The 27,099-nt window shown below is 43.0% G+C and overlaps 1 protein-coding gene across 4 annotated transcripts in view; it reads left to right on the plus strand.

Moving 5' to 3' along the window:
- The window catches only part of cacna1g (calcium channel, voltage-dependent, T type, alpha 1G subunit), a 118,419-nt gene that overhangs the window by 70,322 nt on the left and 20,998 nt on the right, over nt 1-27,099 (plus strand). For all 4 annotated transcript variants that reach the window (XM_028407797.1, XM_028407796.1, XM_028407795.1 and 1 more), the window contains exons 19-24: nt 2,406-2,474; nt 4,183-4,367; nt 10,699-10,825; nt 11,729-11,854; nt 11,940-12,029; nt 12,105-12,297. In XM_028407797.1, coding sequence (XP_028263598.1) covers nt 2,406-2,474; nt 4,183-4,367; nt 10,699-10,825; nt 11,729-11,854; nt 11,940-12,029; nt 12,105-12,297 — 790 coding nt within the window. The remainder of the gene's footprint in view (nt 1-2,405; nt 2,475-4,182; nt 4,368-10,698; nt 10,826-11,728; nt 11,855-11,939; nt 12,030-12,104; nt 12,298-27,099) is intronic.

The following is a 27,099-nucleotide window of genomic DNA, read 5'->3' on the forward strand; positions in this document are numbered from 1 at the left end:
CCATGAAGCTGTAAATCAATTTCCACTCAATACCTGCTTTACATCAGCCGCCGCACCAACCTGACAAAAGATATGTCTGCATATATTCTTTGAGTAGAAAAGTGTGTCACAACATTTGAGTGTGGAATGCAGGGTGAATAATTAGCTTATTGTCCTGGAAGTTATGTCACACTCTGTGTATTTGGCTTGCAGTCTGTTGCTGTTTTGCTTTAGTGCTTGAGGTTGCCTGGAGACTGCCGTCCTGTAGCGCAGTGGGAATGATTGAGGATGATTATACCACCTATTATGATTTATTATTTCTAATTGAGCACGGGGACAATACATCATGGTCTCTGAATTGTATTATATCGAGACCAACAGTGTAAAATATGATCGATCTGAGTTTTCAGAGGCCGCGTCATCTGTTCCAGACTGAATTAAGATAAAGAGATGGTGCTACACAAAGGTCTCTCATGAAAGCTAATTATTCAACAGAGGGTTTTGAATTCCTTTAAAGACAAAAAGATACCGAAACCTCTCAGGCGTCTCGGCCTGCCACTGTAAATCACCTTACTGGAAGTGTTTATGTCACTGGTGTACAGCTAAGTAAAGTGCCTCTCAGCTGAAGTCATTGCTGGCCTCTGCCATCGTGTTTAAACCAGGACGAGCTGGAAACAACCTCTTCTTGTGGTTTCACTGAGCTGTGGTCAGACAAACTAGATACCAGGCATTGAACCGGGAATAACAACACAACCGCCGCCACCACTGGAGATGCGGGATGAGAGGCAACAGGGAGCTATTTAACTCCTTTAGAGGAAGTCCTGGATTCCCATCACCGTCTGCCACAATCTGATTCTTTTAGCTGAAAGTAAACATGGACTGTGAAAGAATTCAGGCAGGTTTTATCAATTAAAAAAAAATAAATTTACTAAAATGACTGCAAATAAATGGAGAAAGTGGCCCACGCTACAGCTAAAAAGCTTATTTAATAATAATTTTTTTCCATTTACTAATTTCATTATATAATTTTTTGCTTTTTTTGGTGCAATTAATCACAAAACTTTAGCTCTTGGGCTAACACAATTTATTTTCCATACCATTAAACAATTGAGTTATTTAAAAAACACCACACCCTCACTTTTAACTCACTTTTGGAACCAGATCTGCAGTGGCCATCAGAGGAACTGCAGTTTATGACAATTCCACCTTTATCTCATCCGATGCAGATTTCACAAGCCCAGGCATGCATCCTTTTTAAAGGGGTCATCTAAAGTCCTGATAGGAAGCAGGAGGGCTGAGTCATGCTAGTCATGCTAGGAGTTATGACTATTTAAGGTCTATTTGAAATGTCTAGACCATGTATGCACTGTTTAGGATGCCAGTGAGCTGCTGAAGTCGTATCATCGTATCAATAAGAGTTACTCTTATTATTTTATGATGAATAAAAGTATGAAACCTCATTTGCAGAGGGAGAGAGAGAGAGAGAGAGAGGAATGGCTGCTGTCAAGACTGGAATATACAACAACAGCAGCATTCCCAGTGATGTCATGCCTGACATTCCCAGAGACTTCACACACGCAAAAAAAACCTCTGCAGGACTGCCATCTCTGTTTATATGTGCATGCATTTTTTTTGTGTGTGTGTGCTCCTCATAACATGTGTGATGGTAGTCGGAGGCCGTGGGAAAGGCAGCCACCTACACCCACGCTCACACACATACACGCAGCGGCAGGACAGGGTCGTGCCTCCTCAGACGGAGGGGAAGTAGGGTAAATAAGCGGTCGGTGTAAGGATCTTATTCTTGCTAGCCTGCTTGTTTTCTCTCCTCAGTCCTTGTTTAGCTCAGTAAATAGGCTCCCATCACACACACACACACACACACACACCACAGAGCCACGCAGCTTCAGGCAACAGAGAAACATGGGAGCACCGAAATGTGACTGTGTGTAGACGGAGGTCTAACAACCCGGATTTGATGGTGGTGTTTTGCATTTGTGTTTATACAACAAAATGACGGTGCTTGTTTTCCAAAATAAAGAACTAAACAGATCTGATGCAACCTGCTTGCATCATCGGACAGTGTTCACTTTCTCAACACAATGTGTTATTTTTATTTTTTTTTACGTCTTATTTTTGCGTGACGACTTTAAACCTAAATACCAAATCAGATGCTTTGTTTAAATATTTCATGCCGTGCTAATAAAGAGTAAACCTTCTAATTGCCTGCCAGCCATCGTTAGAGAGAGCAATAGCGGTGTTTGTACAGAGATGATTTCAGATGGTGTATGAGGGGAAAATAGCTTTCTCATCCATTATTCAGCTGTGCACTAGATGAAGCAAACAACAGTGGAAAAACAGGCTTTAAAGAAAAAATGTGAATTGTAAATCATTACCTCTGCTTAACCAGGTCTGTTTGTGTTTGGCAGGAGCGGATCTTCCTGACGTTGTCCAACTACATCTTCACAGCGATATTCGTGGCGGAGATGACCGTAAAGGTGAGACGTTGATGCATTTCAGAGATTCTAGGCCACTGTTTTTCAAACCTCAGGGCAAAGAGAGGGGAATTCAGTCCTGTGATTATATATACTTCAAGGGGCCTGCAGTGCGGCTGGATCATGTGACTGGATCATAGACTCCATCTATGTATGGATGAAGCAACAGTGATATTGTAAAAGCTGTTTTGAATCTACTACTGTCCCCATGTTAGCATCATCACAGTCTGCCTAAACTCCCAGTTAAGCCAAATACAGGCAAAGAGACGGAGCAGGGAGTCATGGAAGCAGATGTGTAAAAAATTTTCCAACTTGTTTATTAATACAACCATTTATTATTTAACAAATGTTGATTTCTGTTGACACTTTAAGATGAAGATATATGGGGATTGACTCACTTTTGGAGCAGTTTGGGACTTTACTTTTCATTTTTTTCTGTGCTGGACTGCATATAATAATGTGGTTTCTGGGTGTAGTGTAGTAGAAAGTTCATTAAATTGTTAATCTTGCGAAAATCTGGATGAACAGCGCTGCAAGTTGTGTATTCTTCCTCGAAGTCACCCCTGACTCCTTCTTCTTACTCACTCCTGACTCCCTCAAAAATATGTGTCAGGTCGGCTTTTTTTTTTTCAGGTTCCCGTAAAAATCACTGGCTGTCTCACATCGAGACCTCTCATTTGCCTCGAGCTTTGAAGTGAACATGATGTGATGCATCTGTATTCACTCACAATGCCAAAAACATTAGCATAGGATGGAGAAAGCAGACTCCGAAAAACCGCTCAGCCACAAAGAAAATAAAGTCTACCTGATACCCACATGTGCTGTAAGCCCAAAAACACAAAACTGAGAGAGAGCAGCTAGAATGAGAAACTAAAGCACACACACGTTTCATAATGCTAAGAGGAGGATTGTCTCGCCAGTATTCAAATGGCCAAGCTTTGAATGGGGGTCCATGCAGGCAGGCGTAGGCAGGAGCGAGCGGAGGCAGAGGGGATGAAAGTTCATGGGTGTCACTCATTTAAAGCCTCTGTCTCTATTTTTGGTCTCACACACACACACACACACACACATATACACACACACACACAGCACTGTTTCTATCATTTAATGTCCATGTAACCTTTTTAAATGTGACACTGATGATCTCCAAACATGCAGCCAAATTTAAAACTTTGAGAATTTGAAACAACTACATAATTGATTTGTTTTTATTAATTAACACAAGTATTCAACCTGTCTCTGTCCTTAAACAGATCAACTTCTTTAATGACTCTTCTGCCACATTATAGTGAATAAATAAATGAATTATCTTCCGTCCCTCTGCCTCCCTCTCTCTCTCTCTTCTCTACAGTTGTCTTTAATAACTTTTGAGCCAAAAGAAAAACCAAGTCAGCCCATTATCTTCTTGGATGCAAATTGCTTTACAGGCTGAATAAATGATGAGAAGGACCTATAGAATCAGAAATGAGATTTGGGAAGCTTGCATCTTTTATGATCTTCACCGGCAAGTGAACAATCAAGTCAATAAGCTGCGCATATGGGACACAGAGCATCGGCTCTGAATAACAACAAAAATCATATAATAACAAACAAATCTGCGGCCTCATAGGATGAAATAGATATTGAATTGCTGCCATTTGTATTTAACTCAATTTAAATAATATCCGAACCCAAATCGTTGCTGCATGGTTGTGTCTTGTGCTCTGCTCAGATCGTGGCTTTGGGCTGGTGTTTCGGGGACAAGGCCTACCTGAGGAGTAGCTGGAACGTCCTGGACGGGATGCTGGTGATGATTTCCGTCATTGACATCTTGGTGTCTCTCATCTCTAACACGGGGACCAAGATCCTGGGCATGCTAAGAGTGCTGAGGCTGCTGAGGACCCTGAGGCCACTACGGTAAGTGGCTTATATTTGGCGAACAGAAAGACCGCCTGTGAGGCTGATGAATGCAATTGTAAACAAATGTTTTAATGGTACAAATCAGTAGTTGTTGGGCAGTTTCAATACTTGTCTGAAAAGTTTGAGCCACTTTTACCTCCATGTTGCTGGGTTTGTTGGTTCCAGTTGTACAAATGGATGTTTTTGTTGTCATATGGGGGTGGTTGTTTGTTCCTGAGCTTTCTCTCAGCACTGACATGTGCCACCTTTTAGAGCTTTTGGGAGGCGTCTGTATGTGTGTGTGTGTATTTCTGCATGAGTGTGTCTGCGCGTAGGCAGTTATTTTAGCATGGATTCATATGTGAGTTATTGTCAGTGTGTACACAATTCCAGACTTCTGTTTATTTGGGCGGAAATAAGGCGGAAATCACCAATTTGGAGACTGTTTTCCTGAATATGGATGTGTGTGAAAGGCAGAGAAGAATGCGCATCTTTGTGCAACATGAGGCAGATACTTTTTACACGTGTGCTTCAGTTTTAGCCTCAGTGTGTGTGTGTTTTCGTGCGAACATGTGGAGCCAGTTGCACGTGTGTGGCGTCATGCTCGACTGGGCTCGCAGCCGTGTGCTCGGTGTCTCATCTCGTGAAGGGGGGAGCTCTCCAGGCTTGGTCCCCTGTTTGAATATTTATTCTCCAGGAAAGCAGAAAAATCAAATATTCATTTTCATCCTGCCAAATTTACCCACTAAACACCACTGATCGGTTTCTCTCATCTTTTTCGCTTTTTTAACTGTCACCTTTGACATGAAAGAGGAAATGAAAGCTTTTGCTCTCCCAGCCCTCAAAGTGTTACTTTATTCTTAAAGTGTAATGTTTGTGTATGTGTGAACCAGATACATTTGCAGGTTTTTTCATCTTTCCGTCACACTCCCAGCACTCAAAAGTAAGTTGAGCTAGACTTCAGTGTTCCTACACTACATGGCAGTGAGTTCTCATGCTATTAAAAAATAGCATGAAGAAATAAATGATGTTCAGAACTACTTGGACTAAGCTGCTTGTTTGTTTGCAGCATTGTCACAGACAATGATGGGCAGGAAACAGAGCTCCTGGAACATATTGCATAGTGAAGATGATGTGCGGTAAACAGCGCCAATTGAAGATAACATGGATGTTCAGTAGTGTAAGGTGGTCACATGACATTTATTTATTCAGGTCCTTACAAGGATGGGTTGAAGTCCAGTTGACCTTAAAGGTGGTGACAGTCTGCACAGTCTGTTGTTCATGTGCTTGTATTGAAATTGAATTGGAGTTATAGTTTAAGACTTAAGTCTTAGCAGGACAGTTTTTGTAGCCAATGGTGATCTGTTGGTGTGATCAGGTTTGTACTATGTAGGACTGGCTGTGAAGGGGTATGGCTGTCCAGGATAGAAGCAGTCTGTTTGAACCCACGGCCATGATCTTTATCTGAAGCTAACAGCAGCTGAGGTTGCTAAACAGCTAAAGGAAAGGAGAAATCCCTGCCCAAACCACCATCTACATCATCACTGGCCGTCCACCTGCTCTGTCTTTTATGTATAAATGATGTGTTGGATCGCTCTGCTTGTCGCAGTTGCAGTTTTTCAGCCGGCAGGTTGTTCCAAACATTTTGGGGAACTTGCCACAGTTTGTTTTTCTGTGAATTTAGGCTGCTTCGTTGTCTTCATGTAATCCCAGATCAGGGCTCTGTGGGGACCGTGCCATCTGTTGCGAGACTCCTTTTTTCTTCTTGCGACTGAAGATAGATCTTTATGAAAGTGGCTGTATATTTTGGCTTGTTTGCACGCAGCACGAGGGAGTTTTAAACCAATCAGATGCCTCCCTGCGTGTCTGCTAAGAATCTTCTGTCAGTTATGAGCCACTGCATGCTGATCCCTTATTAATATGACATTAAAAACTGAACTTCCTATCAGACAAGAGTCTTCCTAATTATCTGGTGCAACTGTGACAAACTGAATACTTGAAAAGAGTACCTGATCCTAACTGCTGCTGAATCCTCTGTCTCTAAGTCTTTCTGCTTTATGCCCTGGTTTATTTAATCCCCAGAGGGCAGCCCAGCTGAGGCTGCATTAACGTCGAGTGGGGACGGTTTTAAAGTCAGATTAGAAAATATGAAGCAATTACAGGAGGAAATTGGACAAATTTCAAGTGTGGGGGAAATATTCGTGGGTGCAAAGGGCAGCCGTTTCTCTAGGGAGTGATGTCTTCAGCTTGAGAAAGATGCAAAATGGCAGAGGGAGAGAAATGGGATTAGGAAGACAGGGAGAGAGTGAGTGAGGGAGAAACAGGAGAAGACGGGGGAAGAAAGAGCTGAGCTGGGTGGCTCGGCTCTCTTCTCCGCTGAGGCTGCAGATGACTTACAAGAAAGCAATACTGTCATTTTTAAGATAGTTATTAACTTTTAATCCAAAAGGAGGAGCGCAGCATTAAAGGATAACACATTAAGCTATAACTGTGCTGCTCTGGGTACATTGTATGGCCTGATTATAGTGTGCTTCAGGTACTTAGAACCTTGTTAGAGAGAATTCCACTTGATGGAGAACAATAAAAAGCTGAACAGATACATTTAGTATCCAAAGCCATGAAAAGATAACACACATGGTTCGGTTTATGCTAACGCCATAAGAGGCAGGTTTGGGATGGTGGTAGTAACATCCAAGGTTTGGGTCCCCCTGACACTACGAGCTGTTTTGTTCTGATGCAGTTTTTATTAAATTAGTGTAACTTCTCTTTACAATCCGATAGCAACCAATTAGTTCGTCAGTTTCGCATTAAAAATATGAATCATCTGTGGAAGCTATAAAACACTAAAAACATCAGCCAATCCTCCGGGTGGACCCTGCGCGGAGTATTGGCTGGTTGTCACTCTCTTCCTGCTCTGCGTGCACCAGAGAGGTACGTGCATGATGGCCGAAGTCACAGACCACAGCTCGTCTTCAGGTGATTCATGTGATTGGGGAGGCGTGGCTTCGGGGTGAGCTCCGAGAGAAAATCTGGCTGACTCTCACTGAGTTTTCAAAATCTCCTACCCTACCTTTAAGTTTAGTTTCAATCGTGGTATGTTGCTGTTGCTTGGTCGCCATTTTCACCTACCCTGGCCCATGAACATGTTGAGATGTTCCGTGTTCAAAACACTGAAATGGTGATCTCATGTAACGTTTTTCTTGTGACCACAGGCTGTTTAAAATGATGAGTCGTCACTGTTTTGAAACCTGTTTGTCAACCAGCAGGGTTAGTATCTTAACGTTAGCCAGTGGTTGCTTTTTCTACTGATTGAGCTTGTTTAAGCACCAGCTAATGGCTTCACCATCATACTTTATGTAAAACTAAATTTTCATTCTCCCAAAGTGTTTGCAGCAAATGTGTCACACCGCAGACACAGCTCTGTCATCCATAAAGCCTTGGCATTAGTTTCTGTATCAGCTTGTTGTCACCCCAGTTCAATAGTGGCAGACTCTCACTCACTGGGTGTTTGAATTAAATATGAGCTTGTCTGTGTTTTCCCTCTGGCAGCGCAATGCACGTGGGGTTCACACAGGCAGCATCACACACACACACACACACACACAAACAGGCACTGCTGCTGCTGACATGGGAATAATAATCAATCACCCATCACTTATGTGCTCACAGGCTGAAGTCCATGGCAGCTTGTCACTTAGGCAACTACAGTGTCTGATGTCTAGTCCGGTGTGTGTAATATGAGGCATTCCAAAATGTCCGTGTGCATTTATGTGTGTTTGTATTGTGAGTAGAGCAACAAGCAGATTTTTTTTTCTGTGTGAAAGCACACAGGTTGTTTCTCATTAGAGGATGTACTGTGTGTGTGAGTGTGTGACAGAACGATGCATCAACTTAACTGGAAACACACACACAAAGCCTCTGCAGTCATTTATCAAACCCACAACCTGAGCTGAGGGCTCGCCTCAGGGAAGGACCACAAGTTAGCACCTTGTGTCACCAAATGGCACTTTTATGTCACCCAACACCATCTACACCTCACTGACAATTCAGCTGCAACCTAGAACCCCCCCCCCCCTCCTCTCCTGGTGTCCATTAATTACAGCTGCCACACTGGGGTTGATCTGAACTGCTCTGCGGCGGCTGCGAGGTCAGTACCAGTTGACTGCTTTGTTTATCGATAGATCCCCACGGTGGTTGACCTCTGTTGGATCAGGCTCTCAGCTCATCCGTCACTTAATGTTGATGTAATTATCTCGAGGCGCCCACACGCTTGCTCACTTGTGGGCATTTCTTTGACCCTTGTACTTAACAGATCCGACGGCAGTCTAATTAATTTGCATATAATTAGATGTTTTTATTATGCTGTGCATGAATTGGCTGTTCATTTAAGAGAACAGTGAGTGGTAGATGAAGGACAGCTGTAAAGCACAAAGAACACAGCAAGGTGGAGCGGAGGAAAAAAGTTTCGAAAACAAAAAAAAGTAAGAAAATAGAAGCTGCTTCATTTTTTATTCCCTCTATGTTCCTGCAGCTCATCAGCCCTCCTCTCCTCCCTCTGTTCCCCATTTCTATCTCTCAGCATCGCTTAATTACACCCAGTGTTTGCACTGTGGGAACACGCCTGCCATTTATTGCCCTACTTGTTGTTCCCGTTCCTCAATGTGAGGGATATGCTGCTGGTGGAGAGGAACGGGTGGTGCATGCATGCAGGTGTTGAGCATCACAGCACACTCCTTCCCGCTCCTTTGTATAGCACACAAAACAAGGACACGCTGTGAACTGCTGTGAAATTATGCAGAGAGGTAGATTAAAAGAACTTCTTCTCCCTCTGGCTCCATCCATCCAGCTCCTACTACTCATCCTCCTTTTTTGTGTGTGTGTGCGTGTGTGTGTGTGTCATATGCAAATAGACATTATGGAGAGAGGTGCCCGCCGCAGTGTGTGTCCTTCATGTACCACATCATCAGAGTGTATTGACTCAGAATAAGAGGCTCGTCGCTCAGTCGTTCCCCTCCTTAATAAGCCTTTTCAGTATTTGTCAGAGTGGAGCTGCAAAGAAGAACATGATGTAAAGCGGGAGGGAGATTGGCCTGCGGTTTTCATATGCAAAACAGCAACCATTTCTTTTTTTTACAGGTAGTGCGCTGCCTGAGCGAAGTGTAAACAATGTGTGTCTGTCCCTGATAGATTCTGCAAACTCAGTGACTTTCCCAGAGAGTTGCTCATTTTCTTCTTCATTTCTACACAAGCTTCTGGTCACTTTTAACCCCTCTAAAACCCACGTACCTCCTGACAGGTGTGAAATCCATCTTCAAACTGTAAAAACAAAAGGAATGTACATTTCTGATGGTCTTTAAATGCATCATGTGTGGCAAATCTATGTTTATAAATGACTTTATTCTACATGTCTAATTAAAACATTGCAAAAAAAAAAGTCTTTACAACAACAAAAACATCTGTAGAAAACAAAAAATGAATCTACTTGTATGTATATGCCTGTTTAATCCAAGGTAAACCCGTCTCCATAATTTAAATCCCAGAAGGATGCAGCTCTTGAACACTACTGCCCTCTTTAGGCCAGAAACGGTACATCTACCCAGAATATAAAGAGAGGAAGTGGGGCAGCTGAGGTGTATCCATCAACTCGTTATTCTCCGATCAGGGCTATTGATCATGGTGGCCTTGGTGGGCCTCCTTATTGTCTCATGTCTTTTCTTAATGTGCTATTGACTGTTCCTTCACTCAACTGACTGCTTAGGGGAAAACATACAGTTCAGACAAAGACAAATAGACAAAGGCAGAGCAGATTATCAGCTTCCAGTGTGTAGCATTGTTCTGTCTTATCTGTCACATACTGAGTTTGGTGTCAGTGCATGAAGGGGCTGGAAATGTGCACTCATGCATGTAGAGTCGTGTTTGAAGGCCTGTGCCAGTGTGTGTGTGTGTGTGTGTGGGTGGATTGGAGAAGCTCAGCTGCAGTGCAGTACAGTGCTGGCTGCCCTGCTGGCACTAATTAAACATCCTCATCAGTCCATTGGCTTAATTAGATGTGTCTGTTTCCTTAACACCTCAAATCAAAGGAAGCAGAGTGAGGTGGAAAAAAAGAAGTGTGGGAAAGTTAATCTGTCTCACAAAACAATTGTTTGAGGTTAAAAAAGTTCAAATGAGGGGAAAAAAAAGGTGTTGTGTTTGTGGGTATAAATGTGCGTTTGCGTGCCTAGGGTGAGGGCCTTGGGGCATGTGTAGGGTGTGAGGAAGTTGCAGGTTGGAATGCTGCGGGCATTCCTTCTCCACACACACACACATACACACAATGTGGGCTTATATCCTATTATATGCTCTGTTCCAGCGTGATCAGCAGAGCCCCAGGGCTGAAGCTGGTAGTGGAGACCCTGATGTCGTCACTGAAGCCCATCGGCAACATTGTGGTCATCTGCTGTGCCTTCTTCATTATCTTTGGCATCCTGGGAGTGCAGGTGAGAGGAGAGGGTGAGGGGAGAGGGGTGAGAGGAGGGTGAGGGGATACAGACAGAAATAATGACAAAGCAAAAATGCTGGGCGACGGCACTGCAACAGTAACTTGTGACAAATTCCCTCACAGTTCTTCACTCTCTCCTGCTCTGCCTTGTGCATACATCAGATAAATCGCTTTTTCATGCACTCACCACAATATAAGTCACACCCCAGGGCACATATGTACGCCTATCTGATTGCAATTGACGTTTCATGGCTACCAGCCCAAGGACTAATCCATACCAACGAGCTCTGTGCCCTTGGTGCAATTCTGGCTACAGTTTATCTGCCATGAGCATGTTGATGTCCATAAACCATCTGTCCATGCAAGGTAATATCATCAAGGGTTAAAGCAGGGGCTCATCTCCAGTTTTGCTAGTCTATATATGATTAGTTTTTGTATACTGCTTTTGGCAGCCCATTAAAAGTAATCCATTTAACCTCCACCTTGATTACTACCCAGGCAAACATATGGTGTAAAAATTGCTGTTGGTATTAATTCCTGGGTCAGACGACTCAGGGATTTATCCACCTCCAACTCTCATCGGTAGAGAGAGGGCATCCACACTTTTCAGCAGGTGGTCATTGTTGCTTCTTAAAACAAAAAGTGAGAAAACTGAGGGCCAAAACAGTGAAAACAAATGAGAATGGGAACTGGAGTCTCCTGGAAAAGATGAAAGGCACATTTGAATGGAAACACATTAATTTTTAGCAGAGTTTTACTGCAATAAAGTCCATAGGGCACATTGCAGGCAATGGAAAAATGAAGAACAAAAAACCCAGCAACCAAACAAAAACAGCATTATTGAGTTTTGTTTGAGGTATTACAATTAAAATACATTCAAGTGTTTGTTTCCATCCCACAGCTTTTCAAGGGAAAGTTCTTCTTTTGTCAAGGGGAGGATGTAAGGAACATCACCAACAAGTCCGACTGTTTAAATGCTAACAACAAATGGGTTAGACACAAGTACAACTTTGACAACCTGGGACAGGTAAGATGTTAGAAATGTTTTATTTTTATTTATTTTTTCTAATATTTAAAGGGCTCCAAACTATTGTTCTGTTTTACTGTGGCAGGCTTTGATGTCTCTCTTTGTACTGGCATCCAAAGATGGCTGGGTGGACATTATGTATGATGGACTAGACGCCGTAGGAGTTGACCAACAGGTAAGTATGTTGTTGTATGTCACACAAAGTCGTTCTGCACTAAAACTAAATTTTTTTTTTTTTTGTTCATTCCAGCCCGTAATGAACTACAACCCGTGGATGCTGCTCTACTTCATCTCCTTCCTCCTGATTGTGGCCTTCTTCGTCCTCAACATGTTCGTGGGGGTGGTGGTGGAGAACTTTCACAAGTGTCGGCGCCACCAGGAGGCCGAGGAGGCCAAGCGCAGGGAGGAGAAGAGACTGAAACGCATGGAGAAAAAGAGACGGAGTAAGGAGAAGGAGCTGGCTGGTCGGTAGTCTTTCCACATCTTTCTGAGTCCTGCTTGATTTGAGCTTGAGCCTTTTTTTTTTTTCTTTTTTTTTTTTAATTTTTGCTTTTTAATTTGGTTTGGCCGAATCCGGATGAACGCACTTAGTGAGCTATTTCAACTATAGTTGCTGTATAGAACCCTCCCTTTCCCCCCCACCCGACCATCCTGACTTACTCGTGAGCTCTCGGGCTGGTTTTTAATGCTGTCTGGTGGTCACCTGTTCTGGGCTCTGCTGCAGACTATGGGGGCTTTCCTCAACCCCAGCATTATGTTCATCAAGCAGGGTGTTAAGAGAAGCCCTCATGATTAGTAGGTTTGCAGAGCTAGTACAGATGACCGCTGGAGTGACCACACCCCCCTTCCCTTTCCTTCCTTCCTTCCCTCCCGCCCGTACCTTGCCTGGTCTACCGTAAGACGCCGTGCTTGGGATGGCCCCCTTGGAGCATGCCCAGTGAGTGCTGAAATACAGGGCTTGCATGGTGATGGGTATACAGAGCCAGAGGGAGGGGGATTATTATTTATTTAATGGCCCTGATCGACAAAAGACGATGACCCCCCTCCCTTCCTCTCTTCTGCATGTGGTTTAGTACAGCCGCAGGGGCAGGGATAGACCAAAACGTGGAAGAGTTTTTACCCGTAGCTAAGATCTGAGATCACTTCAGGTAAGATTTGTTGGAGCTAATTCCCTGCTTGTCCCCCGCCTCCCCTTCGGCTGTATAGGACTTGGTAACAAACTGCTTGGTTTGGTTTTTATTCTTTCCACTGCCTCCTACACCCCCAAAACAGTACCCCTCTTGAGAATTTGGTGCCTAAACTATTTTACCCACTTATTACTGAGGCACTTTATTTTTTTTTTTTTGATATTTTGTACAAGGAGCAGTGGACAACATTGATTTCTTGAAGCCAAAGGGGGCAAAAAAAGTTTGATTTCTTTGTATATGATGATTTTATTTGATTTTATAACCGGAATGTTTCCGTCAATCTCTTGAGAAATACAGATGGACATTGATCTTCCTTTTTACAGGATGTGTCTGCCAAGGGTATCTGACCAATCGAGAAAGTCCTCCCAAGACCCTATCACACACAGTCTACCCGTACACACTTTGTATGTCCAGAGGCCCTTTACCTTTTCTTCTCTCCTGTTTTTAAGTTTGTTTTCCTATTTTTCCCTTCTTTGATTTTTGGTTGAAGAGTTTGGCTTCTTTTTTCTGGCCTTGTACTCTTTTTGCCAGAGAACTTCCTTTTTTTTTGTGGAGACAAAAGGGCTCAGGTGTTGGTTTCTTGGTAAATCAGCAACATAAAAAGGGAAGGTTGCATTTAGAACAGGTGTACCCCGACAGCATACGGATAGTAAGGTGGTTGTAAAAGTCTGGGATGGTTTGCGAATGAGAAAAACGAAACAAAAAGTGTCAAAGAACTGGACTCAGAATCACTGGAAAGACAAAATGTAGGAACACAAACCAGCTTAATCTTTCATCGCTTCCTTCTGGCCTTACTCCATCCCTCTTTCCCTCTTTCTCTCTCTTCGACTCTCTCCTGTTTCCAGCTCTCTGCCATCCTTCCTTCCTTCCTTCCTTCCTTGCTTTCTTCTGCTTCTCCCTGACTAACACAGTCTCATTCCTCTAGATTTAATGGTTCCGGGGGTGAGTTGGGCCCTCTCTGACGGCACATTGAAAGGTACAGAGTTTCCAGCATGTTCTGTGTGTCCCTTTAAAAACCCCTTCCACCACCGACCACGACCACCCACCATGGTGGCTAGGGCTTCTTAGTTCAATGATCACGGGAGGTAGGGCCCCATCCCGCGTCCCCGCCCCCTGCCTCTCTCCCATCAGCCTTCAGTCCGCTGGACATGCTGTTACCTGTTTTCTCTGTCGGCTTTGTCTTTCACAGCTCTTTCACTCCGTCCGCGATCCATCCACTGTCTACAGCACTGCACCGCTGCACCGCCACCACCACCACCATAAGGGAAGAAGACTTGGGTTTAGCTAAGTTGACGACAGGGAAGGATAGTCCTGATGGTATTTCGTGCACTTAAAGAATAATATGTTTTTACTTTTATCTTAGTTGTGACTGTAATTCCCTTGCTGGAAGTCAAGTCTCTGTTTTGAGCACATTTAGGGGGAATATTTAGTGAGATAATCGTTTCTCATCACTACTAATCCCAAAACCTTGCTTATTTTTACTGGTATAAAACACATTGTTGGTCAGGAAGTGCCAACTTCGTTGTGGTGTGGTTAGAAAAGTCTGTAGGTTGCTAAAGTAATCTACATTTTTACCCAATAACTTTACAGAATTTAGCTTCATCCCAAGTAGGAACTATCGATAGATGAACGTAAGTATGTGCAAAAACTGGCCCTTCATGTATTATTGTAGGTGTTTGTTCTACACTTCCACCTTCCTTCTGACAGTGGAAGAGTAGATGGTGGCTCCCTACAAAACCTGAACAGGGAAACCAGGATGCTGGAGTTCACAGAACCTGCAGAACCCTTGTCAGTGGTTCATTGTTTAGTTGTGGTTTGGTTCAGTCTCACTGTTTACACAGTGGCCGATCTTCTGTGTGAATGGCCAAGTCATAACCGGGAGTGTGCCATGGTAGAGGCAAACCTAAAGATGAGATCCTCAGTGTGGCTTTATACCCCAATCTGTGTGAAAGCAGCTAGTTGCTGTTTCGTGATGTTTAGGCAAAAAAGCTACATGGCTGTCACTCATCTGAACAGATGATAATGCACCTTCTGGCCTGCTAGTAAAAGACAGAACCAATTCAGAACTTCTCATATTGTCCAGTGACAATATTTCAGTATTTGATGAATGGATCATTCAACCGCCTTTGAACCTTCTCTAATTTCAACCTACTGGAGTTTAGAACTCGAATAGAAACTTATATAAGTGGTTCCATGTTGGATTTTCTGACTTTCTTTATCTCATAGCATCTTATTTTAAAGGTCACTAGTCTCCATTAAAGAGCATTGGACCGGAGAAATTCAATCAGGGACATTCTGTTATTTCGCCTGACTTAACGCAGGACCTGCAGTGCCAAAGTATTCAAATGTAATCATAGTAAATTTAATCGCACTAAAACCTAGCTCTTCCAATTGCAGTGACCACTGGTTCAGACTCCACTTGAGGGTTTAAATAGGATCTTTGGTGGAAAACAACTGAATTATCGGATCTGCATTATCTGGACAGCATTATTAAATCACTACAGAAAATGGAATTAAGACTCTCGCCAGCTGTATAACTGTATCTTAAGCTAATGGCTGATTTACTACAGCAGGCTGTGTACAAATGTCACAGCAGTACCAGAGGCCGCAGCATGTTGGTTCACAGCAGTTGGCTCTTGTTGGGCTTAAAGGTCACCTCAGGGCTGTCTGACCACTCGCTGTATTGTCACATACCGTTTCCATGACAACCTTAGGTATTGTTGTGAGGGATGGGTAGTACGAAACTTTGTGTGTGTAGACACTATATATTACCAGGTGCAGTGTGTGCAACTGGATATGTGTGGATATGTGAGCGTATCAGGGAGCAGATGGCTGCAGAACAGGTTGTAAAATATGCAGGAGCAGCTATCTCATCCTCAAATCGCGTCTCCTCTCAGTCTGGATGATTGTCTGAGAGGGGGAGCAGGACCCCAACAGCCCTCTGTTGATCCTATGCGGCATTTTGCCTCAGGCCACGAGCCGTGTGCTGTATTTTGATATTTTTACCCAAAGGTAATTACAGAACTGCCGAGGGCACAAAACATACATAAAACACAAGTGTGTGTTTGTGTTTGGCAGGTTAGTGCTTACAGAATGAGGTTTTTATGTGAATATGCATGTGTGTGTGTGTGTGTGGGGAGTCTTATCTTTAGTTTGCACTGCAGTGGAGAAGCCGCTTGTGGAGGCTAGACAGAGTAGAGGAACAAAAGGAGGAAGGAAGATGATGGAGGAGGTGCATTAAGATTTTGACTGAAGATGGAACGAGGAGGACAGGAAATGTATGGGTGGAGGAGAGGAGGTGGCAGAACCACACACAATACACAGATGATGAACGCATACTCGATCACACGCTGGATCAAACTACAGCTGTGCAGTGACGTTAAGTACGGGCATAAATTTGAAACACATCTCACCGGAGCTTCGACCTAATGTTATCCTGCTACATGCTAATATTTTATAATAATAAACATGAGTACAGCTGATGCCAAATGCCTAATGGAACGTCATTATTTTATATGCTAAATTAAATTACCAGCAAATTAAAATGATTACCATTATTTGAACAAAATGTCACATAGCTAGCTTAATGTCAGGTCCAACAGTGAACCAAGAACCTTGTACTGGATGAGACTGATTGATGAGACGTAAAGCCAGGGTTGGTTATAATAGGTAAGATCTGAAAGTGGCGTCTCTTCTTCAACAAAGCCACACCCAGGCACTTTTTGTACTGTTATTTCATAATCAATACTGCCAAAAAATTCTAATGTATAATAATTTGATATAGCTAAATTATTTAATTGAATTTGGTGACATGAGACTGACTGTCTGTACCTATCATAAGACACATGTGACATCGTCTCTGCCTGTAATGATCATAGACCCTATTTAAAAGTTTGAGAGACGTATGATCATTTCTCCAACAATACATTAATTTTAAGTCTCTGCAATAGATCAATACACCTTCACAGAGCAGGCGAGAACCTCAGGTATAGGAAAGCATAGCGTACGTGGTGGGAAGGGAGGCATGGCGGCAGTCGGTCACTATATCACTCACCCTGGCGCTAATGCTGTCACACCCCAAAATTTATGTCAAGTCAAAAGTAAACCAAAAGTATAAAAATGTGTAAAATGTCCAAACATTAACTAGAGATCAAAGAGATCTACGACATAATATATTTTATACCTAGCAGTATTTCACGATAGTATAGTAGACGAGCTGGTTAGCATGCTAACTTCAGCAAATATATGTTATTTCTTCACATTTTGTTTGAAGTTATTATAACAATCTTACAAATAGCTCCATTAAAAACCGCTCTAAATCATATGTACTGTTCTGGAAGGGAGGCTTTAGTTGCCATTTGTATACACTTTTTTCTATAAAGCCCTTCAAGTCGACTAAACATAAAACTAAATATATGAATAAAAAGAAGTGTGAAGGCTGTACACATATTAAAATCAATAAAACACACACTAAACATGCTGTTGCTCTTGTATAAGAATGTCCCATATTTTGCAGCGGAGGCAAGACATAGACATACAATCCCTCCTGACACACAATGATCTTCACACACATAGAAAGAGTCACAGAGTCACACACATCCAGGGCGGCGTAGTTCCCCCTCAGGGTCAATGAGAAGCCTGTTGGAGTCGACTTGTTGTGTTGAGTCAAGCGTTGTGGCAGTCGGAGCCAGACGCATCACGCGGAGCCACCGTTCACTACACATGATGGATGCTGCAGATTGTAAATATAGCTTCATGTTATTGCCTCTCAGTGAGCTATCACGGAGATGGCATGCTAGATATTTTGACAAACAGCAGCTTGTATCGGGGTAATGATGCTGTTAGTGTTTCTGCAGTAGTCTATAGGCTGCTGTGTGCAGCAGTGTAGGCAGTTACTATGAAGTATATATCGCTTAAAACACTGTATGTATCTGTATTTTACTGCCAGAAATTGAGGAGTTAAACCTTGTAATTTGTCAGAAGCATTCCCCTGTCTGTATGTGCCATGTTAGTGCTCCTCTATAAGAAAGTCTGAGAGAATTTGCGGCTCTGCCATGTTAACAGATGGCCCTTCACTTCCCGAGCTGGCTGAACAGATCAACACTGTATCCCAAGCAGCTCTGGCTGGGTCAGCCCCCACATGAATTGACTCTATCATAACACTCTGTCATCACATCTCACCCAGAACAGTCATCTTCATCAAGGAATACAAGTGCAGTGCATCATGACATATACCTCCAACACTCTGTGATTTTACGCTACAGTTTTTAAGCTTCTTCTCTCTCTCTGCTGGTGATCTCAGGTTGCAGAACAGATAAGCAGGGGTGCTGTGTCATAATAGTAAGACCACATCTTTTGTACTGTTTTCAAGTATAGTACAGTGTGGACCTGCTGGGATTCCTGCAGCTTTCTGTAAATCAGCCTCCCACTCGGAATCCAACAACAGCTCCTCCATGCTGTTTATCCGCTCTCTGCTTCTCACACAGCCGGAGACCACAACCAAAGCAAAAACCTTAATCCTTAAATGCACGGGTCATTTTTCTGACATACCTGCGGTGCAGATTAGGCCATATATTTAGGTCATATTGCTGGTAATATTGTTGAGTTGTATGAGAAGGTGTTGTGATTTATGTCACAATTCTCAGTCTAAATTTCATGATAAGTGAACTAATGGAGTAGTTACAACAATTTTACAAACAGAATGGAAAGAAAACACAAATTTTAACAACAGAATATGAAGAAAGAATATCTATGATATGTGGAAGATGTCTGTGTATTGTGTCAGCTAAGGGTCTGTGTCCAGTCTAGTGTGTGGAAGCTCTTCTGTTTATTATAGATTAGCAACCTGCAGCTGACATTTACATCTAAACATTTACTTTTCAGCCATTAGAGTTCAGTTAGTGGGGTCCTCTGTATTCTGTTGTAAAAAGGCTGTTACTGGCATGCAAAGAATCCTGGGATACGTTGGGCCTGGAAGGATCCACCAATGAGTCTACACGCCCTCAATTGGGTCTGAGTTAGCATGCTAACCAGCTACCCACCCTTGTAAGATAGTCATTTGCGAGTCAGTGTAGCTAGTCTGCACTAAGTACAACAAGAGAGGGAGGAGTTGTATTAAGAGTTACTGATGTCTGGAAAAGAAATCCTCCAACAACCAACCTGTGTTATCTCGACTGTAGAATCCTACAGCTCTGCCCCCCTTTAGTAGTTTGATTCAGTTGACAAAAAAATCTGTCATCATAACAGTGGAGATCCATACATCTGATATTAATACTGGATATCGGCCCAGATATTGACTAAATATCTACATGGGTAATAGGGCTGATCCATGGAGGTCAATCTACTTAGTTCAATTCTATGTTTTTGCGACACATGCCTCAGCAGTACACATGCAATAGAGTCAGCTGTAGGGAGATATTTCACACTTGCTACGCTAACAAGCTCATCAGATTCCCGCAATATTGGGTTTCAGCTGATTCGCAAAACCATAGGATTGATGAAAGCAGAGGAACATACGACACATTTCCTAACCTTTTGAACTCCACTAAAATGTATGCAAATCTATACTGATTCAACTGCCAATACATGATGCCATAACCAAGGCTTTAAACGCAACCGTTGTGCCGCCATTTGCAAAATGCCCTGCGGATAATTAAGCCAGCAGCTGATGTGGGCATAATATGAATGTTGTATTCTTATTAAACTACATTCATAAATCCTCATCACCTTGTGGTCGGTAAACAAAGTCATTTTCTATGTTCTTGTGTTAATCTTTGTTGTCATAACACGGGCCAACAGGCAGCAACAACAACGACGAGGATAATGGGATCATCCCCTCACAGCACTAAAAAACACACACAGTGACAATCAGAGACATAAATGTGGGGATATGCAGAGCAGCTTGACATTCCACGAATAGCTCTTCTTTCTTATCTATTACCCTCGCACACATACCCACACATACTCACAGCCGGTGCCAATCCCTAGCTTTATCTGGGTCAACGCTAACAGAGATGGATCTAACAGAAGTTTCACATCGCCCCTCTTTCTTTCTTCTCTTCTTCTGTCGTAGGGCTGTAATTAATAACAGCAGTCCTTGAGGGAGAGAGGTGAATAAAAGAGAGGAGGAGGAGGGTGAGAGAGGAGGCACAAAACCTCAAAGGAGATTGTAGACAGTCGCACACCTTGGCAAGAAGCCTCAGAGATGCAGCTCAGGAGTGTAAAAGTTTGATGGCACAAGGTGTAGGTAGCAGTGTTAAGTGAAGTGTTAAATGTGATGAATCTTTTAGAAGTTCGCGGCAGCTGGACGTTATGTCACTTCAGCTGCCCGAGGGCACGCCAGAGGGTGTGCGTGTGTCGTGGTTTTCCCGGTGTTGTCTGCTTCCTCCATCCTCAGCCGTCATACCGGAACCTGCAGTAAATGAAGCTGCTTTGCCTTCAGGACACATTAAACTTAAAATCATAAATATGCTGCTATGATGAATATGTGTTGATAGGTGACAGAGGAAACTGATGGTTGTCGAGGTAAGAAGGAAAATCAAAAGTAATATAAAAAACACAGTCATTTTTTTCACAGTGTTTCAACATTTTAATATTTGTTTGACTGCTGTGATAGAACACAAGGTATTTACTCAGCTTGACTGAAAAGCTGTGAGTAATTTGTGGTGGGAAGAAAAATGCCCCAACAACACTCGCTATGAATGTTTCATGTTGGAAACTTTCTCTATGAATATTTCATCTACAGAAATGTCAAGAAGAGAGCAGCATGCAGCAGAGTGGCAGACTGTAGCTGCAGTGGATGTTAGTGATGAAAGAGACATGAGGTGGATTTTATTTTATTTCTTTAAGGCAGCACATTTCTTTATGCAGAGGTCCAAAACCCAAAAGGCTTTGCTCTAAACTTTGTGTGTAGCCAAGAACGCACAAACGCCAAAACGGCGCAGTAGATGAGCTGCATGTGTTTGATTCAAATCAGGCTGGATGTTTATAAGCAGCCAGTCGACTTCAGGCCAATTATAGTTACACGCTAACCATGTGTGTTGTTCAGAACAGTTACATGATGTTTTAAAGCAGCAGGAAAAGTCCAAGTCAGGTGCCCAAAAATGAATCGAAGTCTTGGATAAATCGAAGCCAGGGTTGGTAAATTCATCCAGTGGTCACTACATTGGAAAGGTCTAAAAGAATACGGGGTAAAAATGGCCGCCTGGCAGACTGCACCTCCCTGTGTGCATTCTTGTCCAACAGCATGACACTATATTGGTAAACCTTGTTGACATACAATTTGTCTTCACTTAGTGATACACCTGGGTAATGCTAACATGCTACATTGACAGTTGCGAGTACTAAGAGGGGGGTGAATTTTTTTACAACTCACTCGTTTTAATTGTATTCAGACTTAAAATTAGGCATAATTATGGGCGTTGCCGCTTGAGTGACAGGCGGTTGACATATCACAGCGCGAGTTTCCTGCTTCCATGATCGCCTGCCCCCCTAAACTCTGTCGGAGCCTCCCACCGAGCCTCAGAAACGGCTCTTCAGAAACAAACCGGTGACTCTGTCCATAGTTTTTACTGTCAATGGGTATAACTGAGGTTCTCTACAAAGCCGTGAAACTTCTCATGGGGTTGTTGCTGTGGCGTTTGTTTAGCCGGAGCCCTGAGGAGACACCTTCTTATCAGAACTTTAGTTTTTTTTTATATTTTTGAGGTGAAGGAATTTTACATGTTGTAGAGAAAAGGTGAAACATTTTGAAGAAAGAGAGAGAAAGAAAGAGAGGGCAGTGTGGTGCCCTCGTCCCATGGCCTGCCTTTATAACAAAATACAGTTTCTATAACTCTCCACTACATTTGTGTCAATCTACTAGCTATGGTGTGTTTATTTTCTTTATTCTTATTCGGCATCATGATTTGTCTCAGTCGTGGTTTACGTATTTATGCCCAGAATCTTCGGCTTGCACGAGTAGCTGGTGTTTAGAAATCTGCAGTGAGAATGCATAAAACACAGTGATAGTTTAAGCAGCGGCTCTAGAGTCTACATCACATGTTTTATGTCACCCAGCAGCCTCTTGCATAAATGCGTCTAACTAGCTGTTAAAAATAATCTAATACCATAAAACACCATCACTATAACTATATACCCGTTTCACTCAGATGGCTTTGGTTGTGTTTTTATGCCTGATGTCTTCTGTACTGTGTATTTTCAAGTTATATTTTAAACAATAGCCCTAGAGCATAGTGCATTTTAGGTCGGCCAGCACAGGGTGACGCTGTTTATTTACACTTTCTTTGCTATACATTACTTTAACCTGAGAGCTGTACGATAACACCTATAATAAGGGGACCTGCTGATGGATTTAACTAGTGGCACTGGCAATCCTTCCAAAATGTTCACCTTACACTAAATTCCAATTCAGCCGATTAGCATAGACTAGAATAGAATATACTTTATTAATCCCTTCAGGAAGGTCCCTCAGGGATGTTAGTGGTGGTCCTGTTAAAGCTGGATCCATACTCCACGAGAACAGAGAACTTGGCACGGAGGTACCATACTCCACGAGAAGTGTGTGTGCATACGGCCCTCCCACGCAGCACACATCACACACAAATGGTTGACCATGCAATTGTATTGCAAATTGTGAGCACAGTCATGGTTACCTGGCCTAACGAGCTAATAATGCTCAGGGAAGAGGGCGTATAGCATGACAATAGATAGAAGATCAGTGTAGCTGACTGTAGCAGACCTCTGGTCTGTGTGAGTTTAATTCTGTGAAGGTCTGCAATAATACATCCCGTCTCCCGGTGTTTAATGTGTGCGTCCAGCCACTGTAACGCCGTGATCAATACTGGGATTAATTTTTATCACCACCTTTTGGACAGACTCTCTCCTCTGTGCGCCGTGTTTCTCCTTCCAGGAGCTGTTTGCCAGCTGCTCATCTAACCTGTCCATCGTCGTTGTACTTCCTCCTTCTGTCTGTGTGTTCTGCTCCTGCTTCTCCACATTTATCACGCCCACTAAATTCCGACCAATCACACAATTGTTCTTGCACACTACTGAGAGAAAAAGTTCTGCCCAGGCCATGTGTCCAAGAGAGCTGCAGAACAGACACTCCGAGAAAAAAATGACGTCATTTTGTGGGCGGAACGTCGGCAGCGAGGAGCGAGGAGCGAGTTCTCTGTTCTCGTGGATTATGGATCCAGTTTAAGACTGATGGATTGTAGCTTATGTGACATGTGAGGTTCCCTATAGACAGTTTAAGTTGTGTCATTTTCTGACTAAAAAAACACATTGGTGTTAAACATAGATTTGATGTGTTCCCAGTTTTAGTGCTGGAGTAGAAGCGTAATATTTTACGGAGTGAAACAGATTTATTGCAGCTGCTTTGTGTGTGGTTTATGGCTGATGTGGTGACTGGTTTTAACTGAAACTGAAAGTGCAGAGAAGACAAAGGAAAGACAGTAAAATCATCTGCATTTCAAGCTCCTCCTGCTGCGTGTATCTGAAGAGCATTGTGTTAATGTCGTTGCTAATATGATGGAGATGGATTTAGGCTTTAAATATTGTGCCATTATGCTTTAAAAGCTTCCCATCGGTCTGTTCTCACCGTTATCCCTGTTACTCCGTCCTCCACTCACACTCTGTCCAATCGCCTGCCTTCACCATTCAGTCCGCCCATTTCAATTGGTCCATCATGCTCAAGTATGACTCAGAAAGGTGTGTCAGTCTACCATGTGAACCAGCACAATGTGTGTTTAGTGTGTGTGTGTGGGTGTTATCATGCCCTGTCATTTTGAATGATGTCATGTTTTCTTTACCTCTTTTCTTCTGGACTCCTCAATTTGCTCTGCTGTTCCTCTTCGTTACTCCCCTTTTTGATTCCGATGTGTTTTTTTGTTGTTTTTTTTATCTTTTTGTTTCTGTGTCTTTGTCTCTCTTTGGTATTTAAAGCACGACAGCAGAGCATGCAGGAATTCCAGTTAAATCCTTTTTTGATTGTTTTACACTAACTGTTTATGATTGTGTTTTAGACTCAGTGTTTGCAGGATTTCAAAAATTGGACATCCGTTCCCTGACAATGAAGGTCGACACATTTTTCCCCGGCAGACACTGAGTCTCAAGGTTTACTATTGAGCCATTCACCATGAAGGACAGGGGACATAAAAGCAGCAGCCGCATCTCCAACCAAACAACCGCCTGAGAAATGTGAGAAAATTTCTCACTGACATTTTTCCTCATTTCCATCTAGACCTATAACCTTTTTTAAAGTGCACTGTTGCTGCTTTTACGTCCTGTGCCCTGCTCTTCCTTTCACAGCCATCCTTTTTTTCATCCAGGATCCCAACTTTTAAGTCCTACATATCACCCATTACCTCCATCTACAGTATATGCACCCACACTTCTTTCCTTAATATTCCAATCAGCCGTAAACGTCCCACCACCACACCGCACCCTTCAGACACATTCAGAGGAGATCCAGCAAAGCAGCAGACACTGCACCGATCAATCAAAGCCATAGCTCGTAGAGTCATTGTCAGGCCCTCCGTTTTCATCGGAGCAGCCCGGACACAACATCCTTCACAACCGACTCTAGGCACCCTCACGTGTAGGTTGTGTGTTTTCCAGACCCATATACGCCACATATCCAACCCAACCTGCCCTCACCCGCACAGTTTACCCATAGTGCTGTGCTGTGGTGTTCTTACTCATCGATCCCACAACCAAGGACCCTTACTGTGTCTGTATTTCCCAAAAAAAAAAAAAAGACCGCCTCGGAAACGTAAGCATTATGTTTTTGAGCGTGGCCGCGTCCAGAAGCAACTCCCAAGAAGTCGAAACCTCTCCAAGGCTCTCACCCTCAAAGGTAAAGGCAACAGGAGGAATAATGGCTCTTGGAGTTGGTTTTGGACAGGGAATATTTTCTCTGTCTTCTAGGTTTTCTAACGGTGTTTTTCCTTCTCGTCTGTCAGACCAACAGGCTGATTTTCAGCAGAGGCTTTAGATCTCAGATTCAGTGTAGTCATTTAGTAAACCCAAAGCCGAATGTCTGCAGGATGTGGCTGCTGCATAGTCTGGTTGAACTGCAGTTCAGTCACAGCGGTGGTTTCAGTGTCCACAGCAGAATATTTCAACGGTGCCCCAGTGTCTCATTACTAATAAGCCGTCATTTTGTGTTGCACATTATACTTGCAGATCATTCTGCAGCGGTGACCCTCAAGACTGATTAGTGTATACACTGACCTGCCAGAGAATTAAAAAGAAGTGCCATGGAAGAGTAGGTATGTGTCAGAGTATCATCCACATGAATGCCAAGACCCAGTGAGCTGCCCAGAGCACTCCAAGTAAAGGAAGGAAGGCACCCTTCCAGGCTGCGAGTCCGGCCAATTCTGATGTCTAGGGAACCTTGGGAGTCATTTGTTTTCAGGAAAGAACCCACATTTCTTTGTGCACCCAAGTAGATGACAAAGGCTAAACCTAGTAAATGACAAAAATTTGTTTAACTTCTCCATTGTAGGAAATCTGTTCTGCCCATGTGGGAACCTCCAGGGCTGAGAAATGGAGCCCATGCTGAGGTACAGAGGTGTTCTAATTGCAGTTCTGGCTCTTAAACTAAGTGAATCCCTGTAGACTCCCATTATTAAGTGGCCATACTTAAAAGTTCACATAATTACGGATGAAACCACTATAAGTACCACATGGTCCAACCCCCTATGTGTATCACTTTCCCTTTCATGGACCACTTTGGATAAGTTTTGGATAAAACCAATACAGCTGCAAATGTACACTTAAAGGTAGGGTAGGAGATTTTGAAAACTCAGTGAGAGTCAGCCAGATTTCAAAAGTAAACACACGCCCCTTTCTCTCGGAGCTCACCCCAAAGCCACGCCTCCCAATCACATGGACGCACATTACCTGAAGACGAGCTGCGGTCTGTGACTTCGGCCATCATGCACGTACCTCTCTGGTGCACGCATAGCAGGAAGAGAGTGACAACCAGCCAATACTCCGCGCAGGGTCCACCCGGAGGATTGGCTGATGTTTTTAGCGTTTTATAGCTTCCACAGATCATTAATATTCTTCGTTTTAACGAGAAACTGCCGAACTAATTGGTTGCTATCTGATTGTAAAGAGAAGTTACACTAATTTAACAAAAAGTGCATCAGAATGAAATCTCCTACCTACCTTTAAGGAGGTCGGAGGTGTGTTTGGTGGCATGAACCCCACTTTTCAAACACAGTGGATTTAATCTTGTGGCTTGTCAGCGTATAGTGTAGCTTACATGTGGTAACATTTAGAAACTCCCTCACTGAGCATGTTTGAAGCAATAACAGGCATGCAGAGTTGGCATTAACAAGACAACCTTTTGTTACCTCCTGGGTTCACTCATGCAAATGTCAGTAATTATATAATAATCATATAAATAATGATTTTTATCAGAGCAGCAGCCCATTAGCCGGGACATACTTACTGTTTAATTGTTGTTTGGGTTAACTAAAAGTTAACAGAAATTGCGGGTCACCTAAGATTGTGTAAAAATAAGCATTTATTCAGTTTGTTGTCATTAACAAACATAATGAGATCTAAATCCTCTTAAGAAAATCATTCTGGTTGGTCGGATAAATGTACAGAAAAGTGGTGTCAGATGTGAGGATGGAAATGCAGAGAGCAGCCGTCAAACCCCTCTGTGCATTCTCACCCATCTTTTTTTTTTTAAATGATGTGAAAATTGAGAGAGGAGGCTCCACCTGCCACCATCAGTGAATGGTGGGAGAGAAAGTGGACACAAAGGGAGCCAGAAACTGTATAATTACTTCATTCTGTCTGTGAATATTTCTGCCAGCTGAAAGCAAGAACAGCATAAACCCCACTCCTCATTAAGAGTTCTTCTTTTCTCTGCGGAGAAGAACGCAGTCTGGGCTGTGGCTGTAATTTGGCTTCCTAAACTTTCACCTTTTCTTCCTCACTTCATTCGCTTACTGCCCCTCCAGAGACTAGGTGAGCTTTAGCCAAAAGGTTTCTGTCTCTCTCTTTTGTTCCAGTTCTTCTCCCTACCTCTTGTTGGGT

Source organism: Parambassis ranga, chromosome 6 (assembly GCF_900634625.1).
Source record: "Parambassis ranga chromosome 6, fParRan2.1, whole genome shotgun sequence".
NCBI classification, from domain to species: Eukaryota; Metazoa; Chordata; class Actinopteri; family Ambassidae; genus Parambassis; species Parambassis ranga.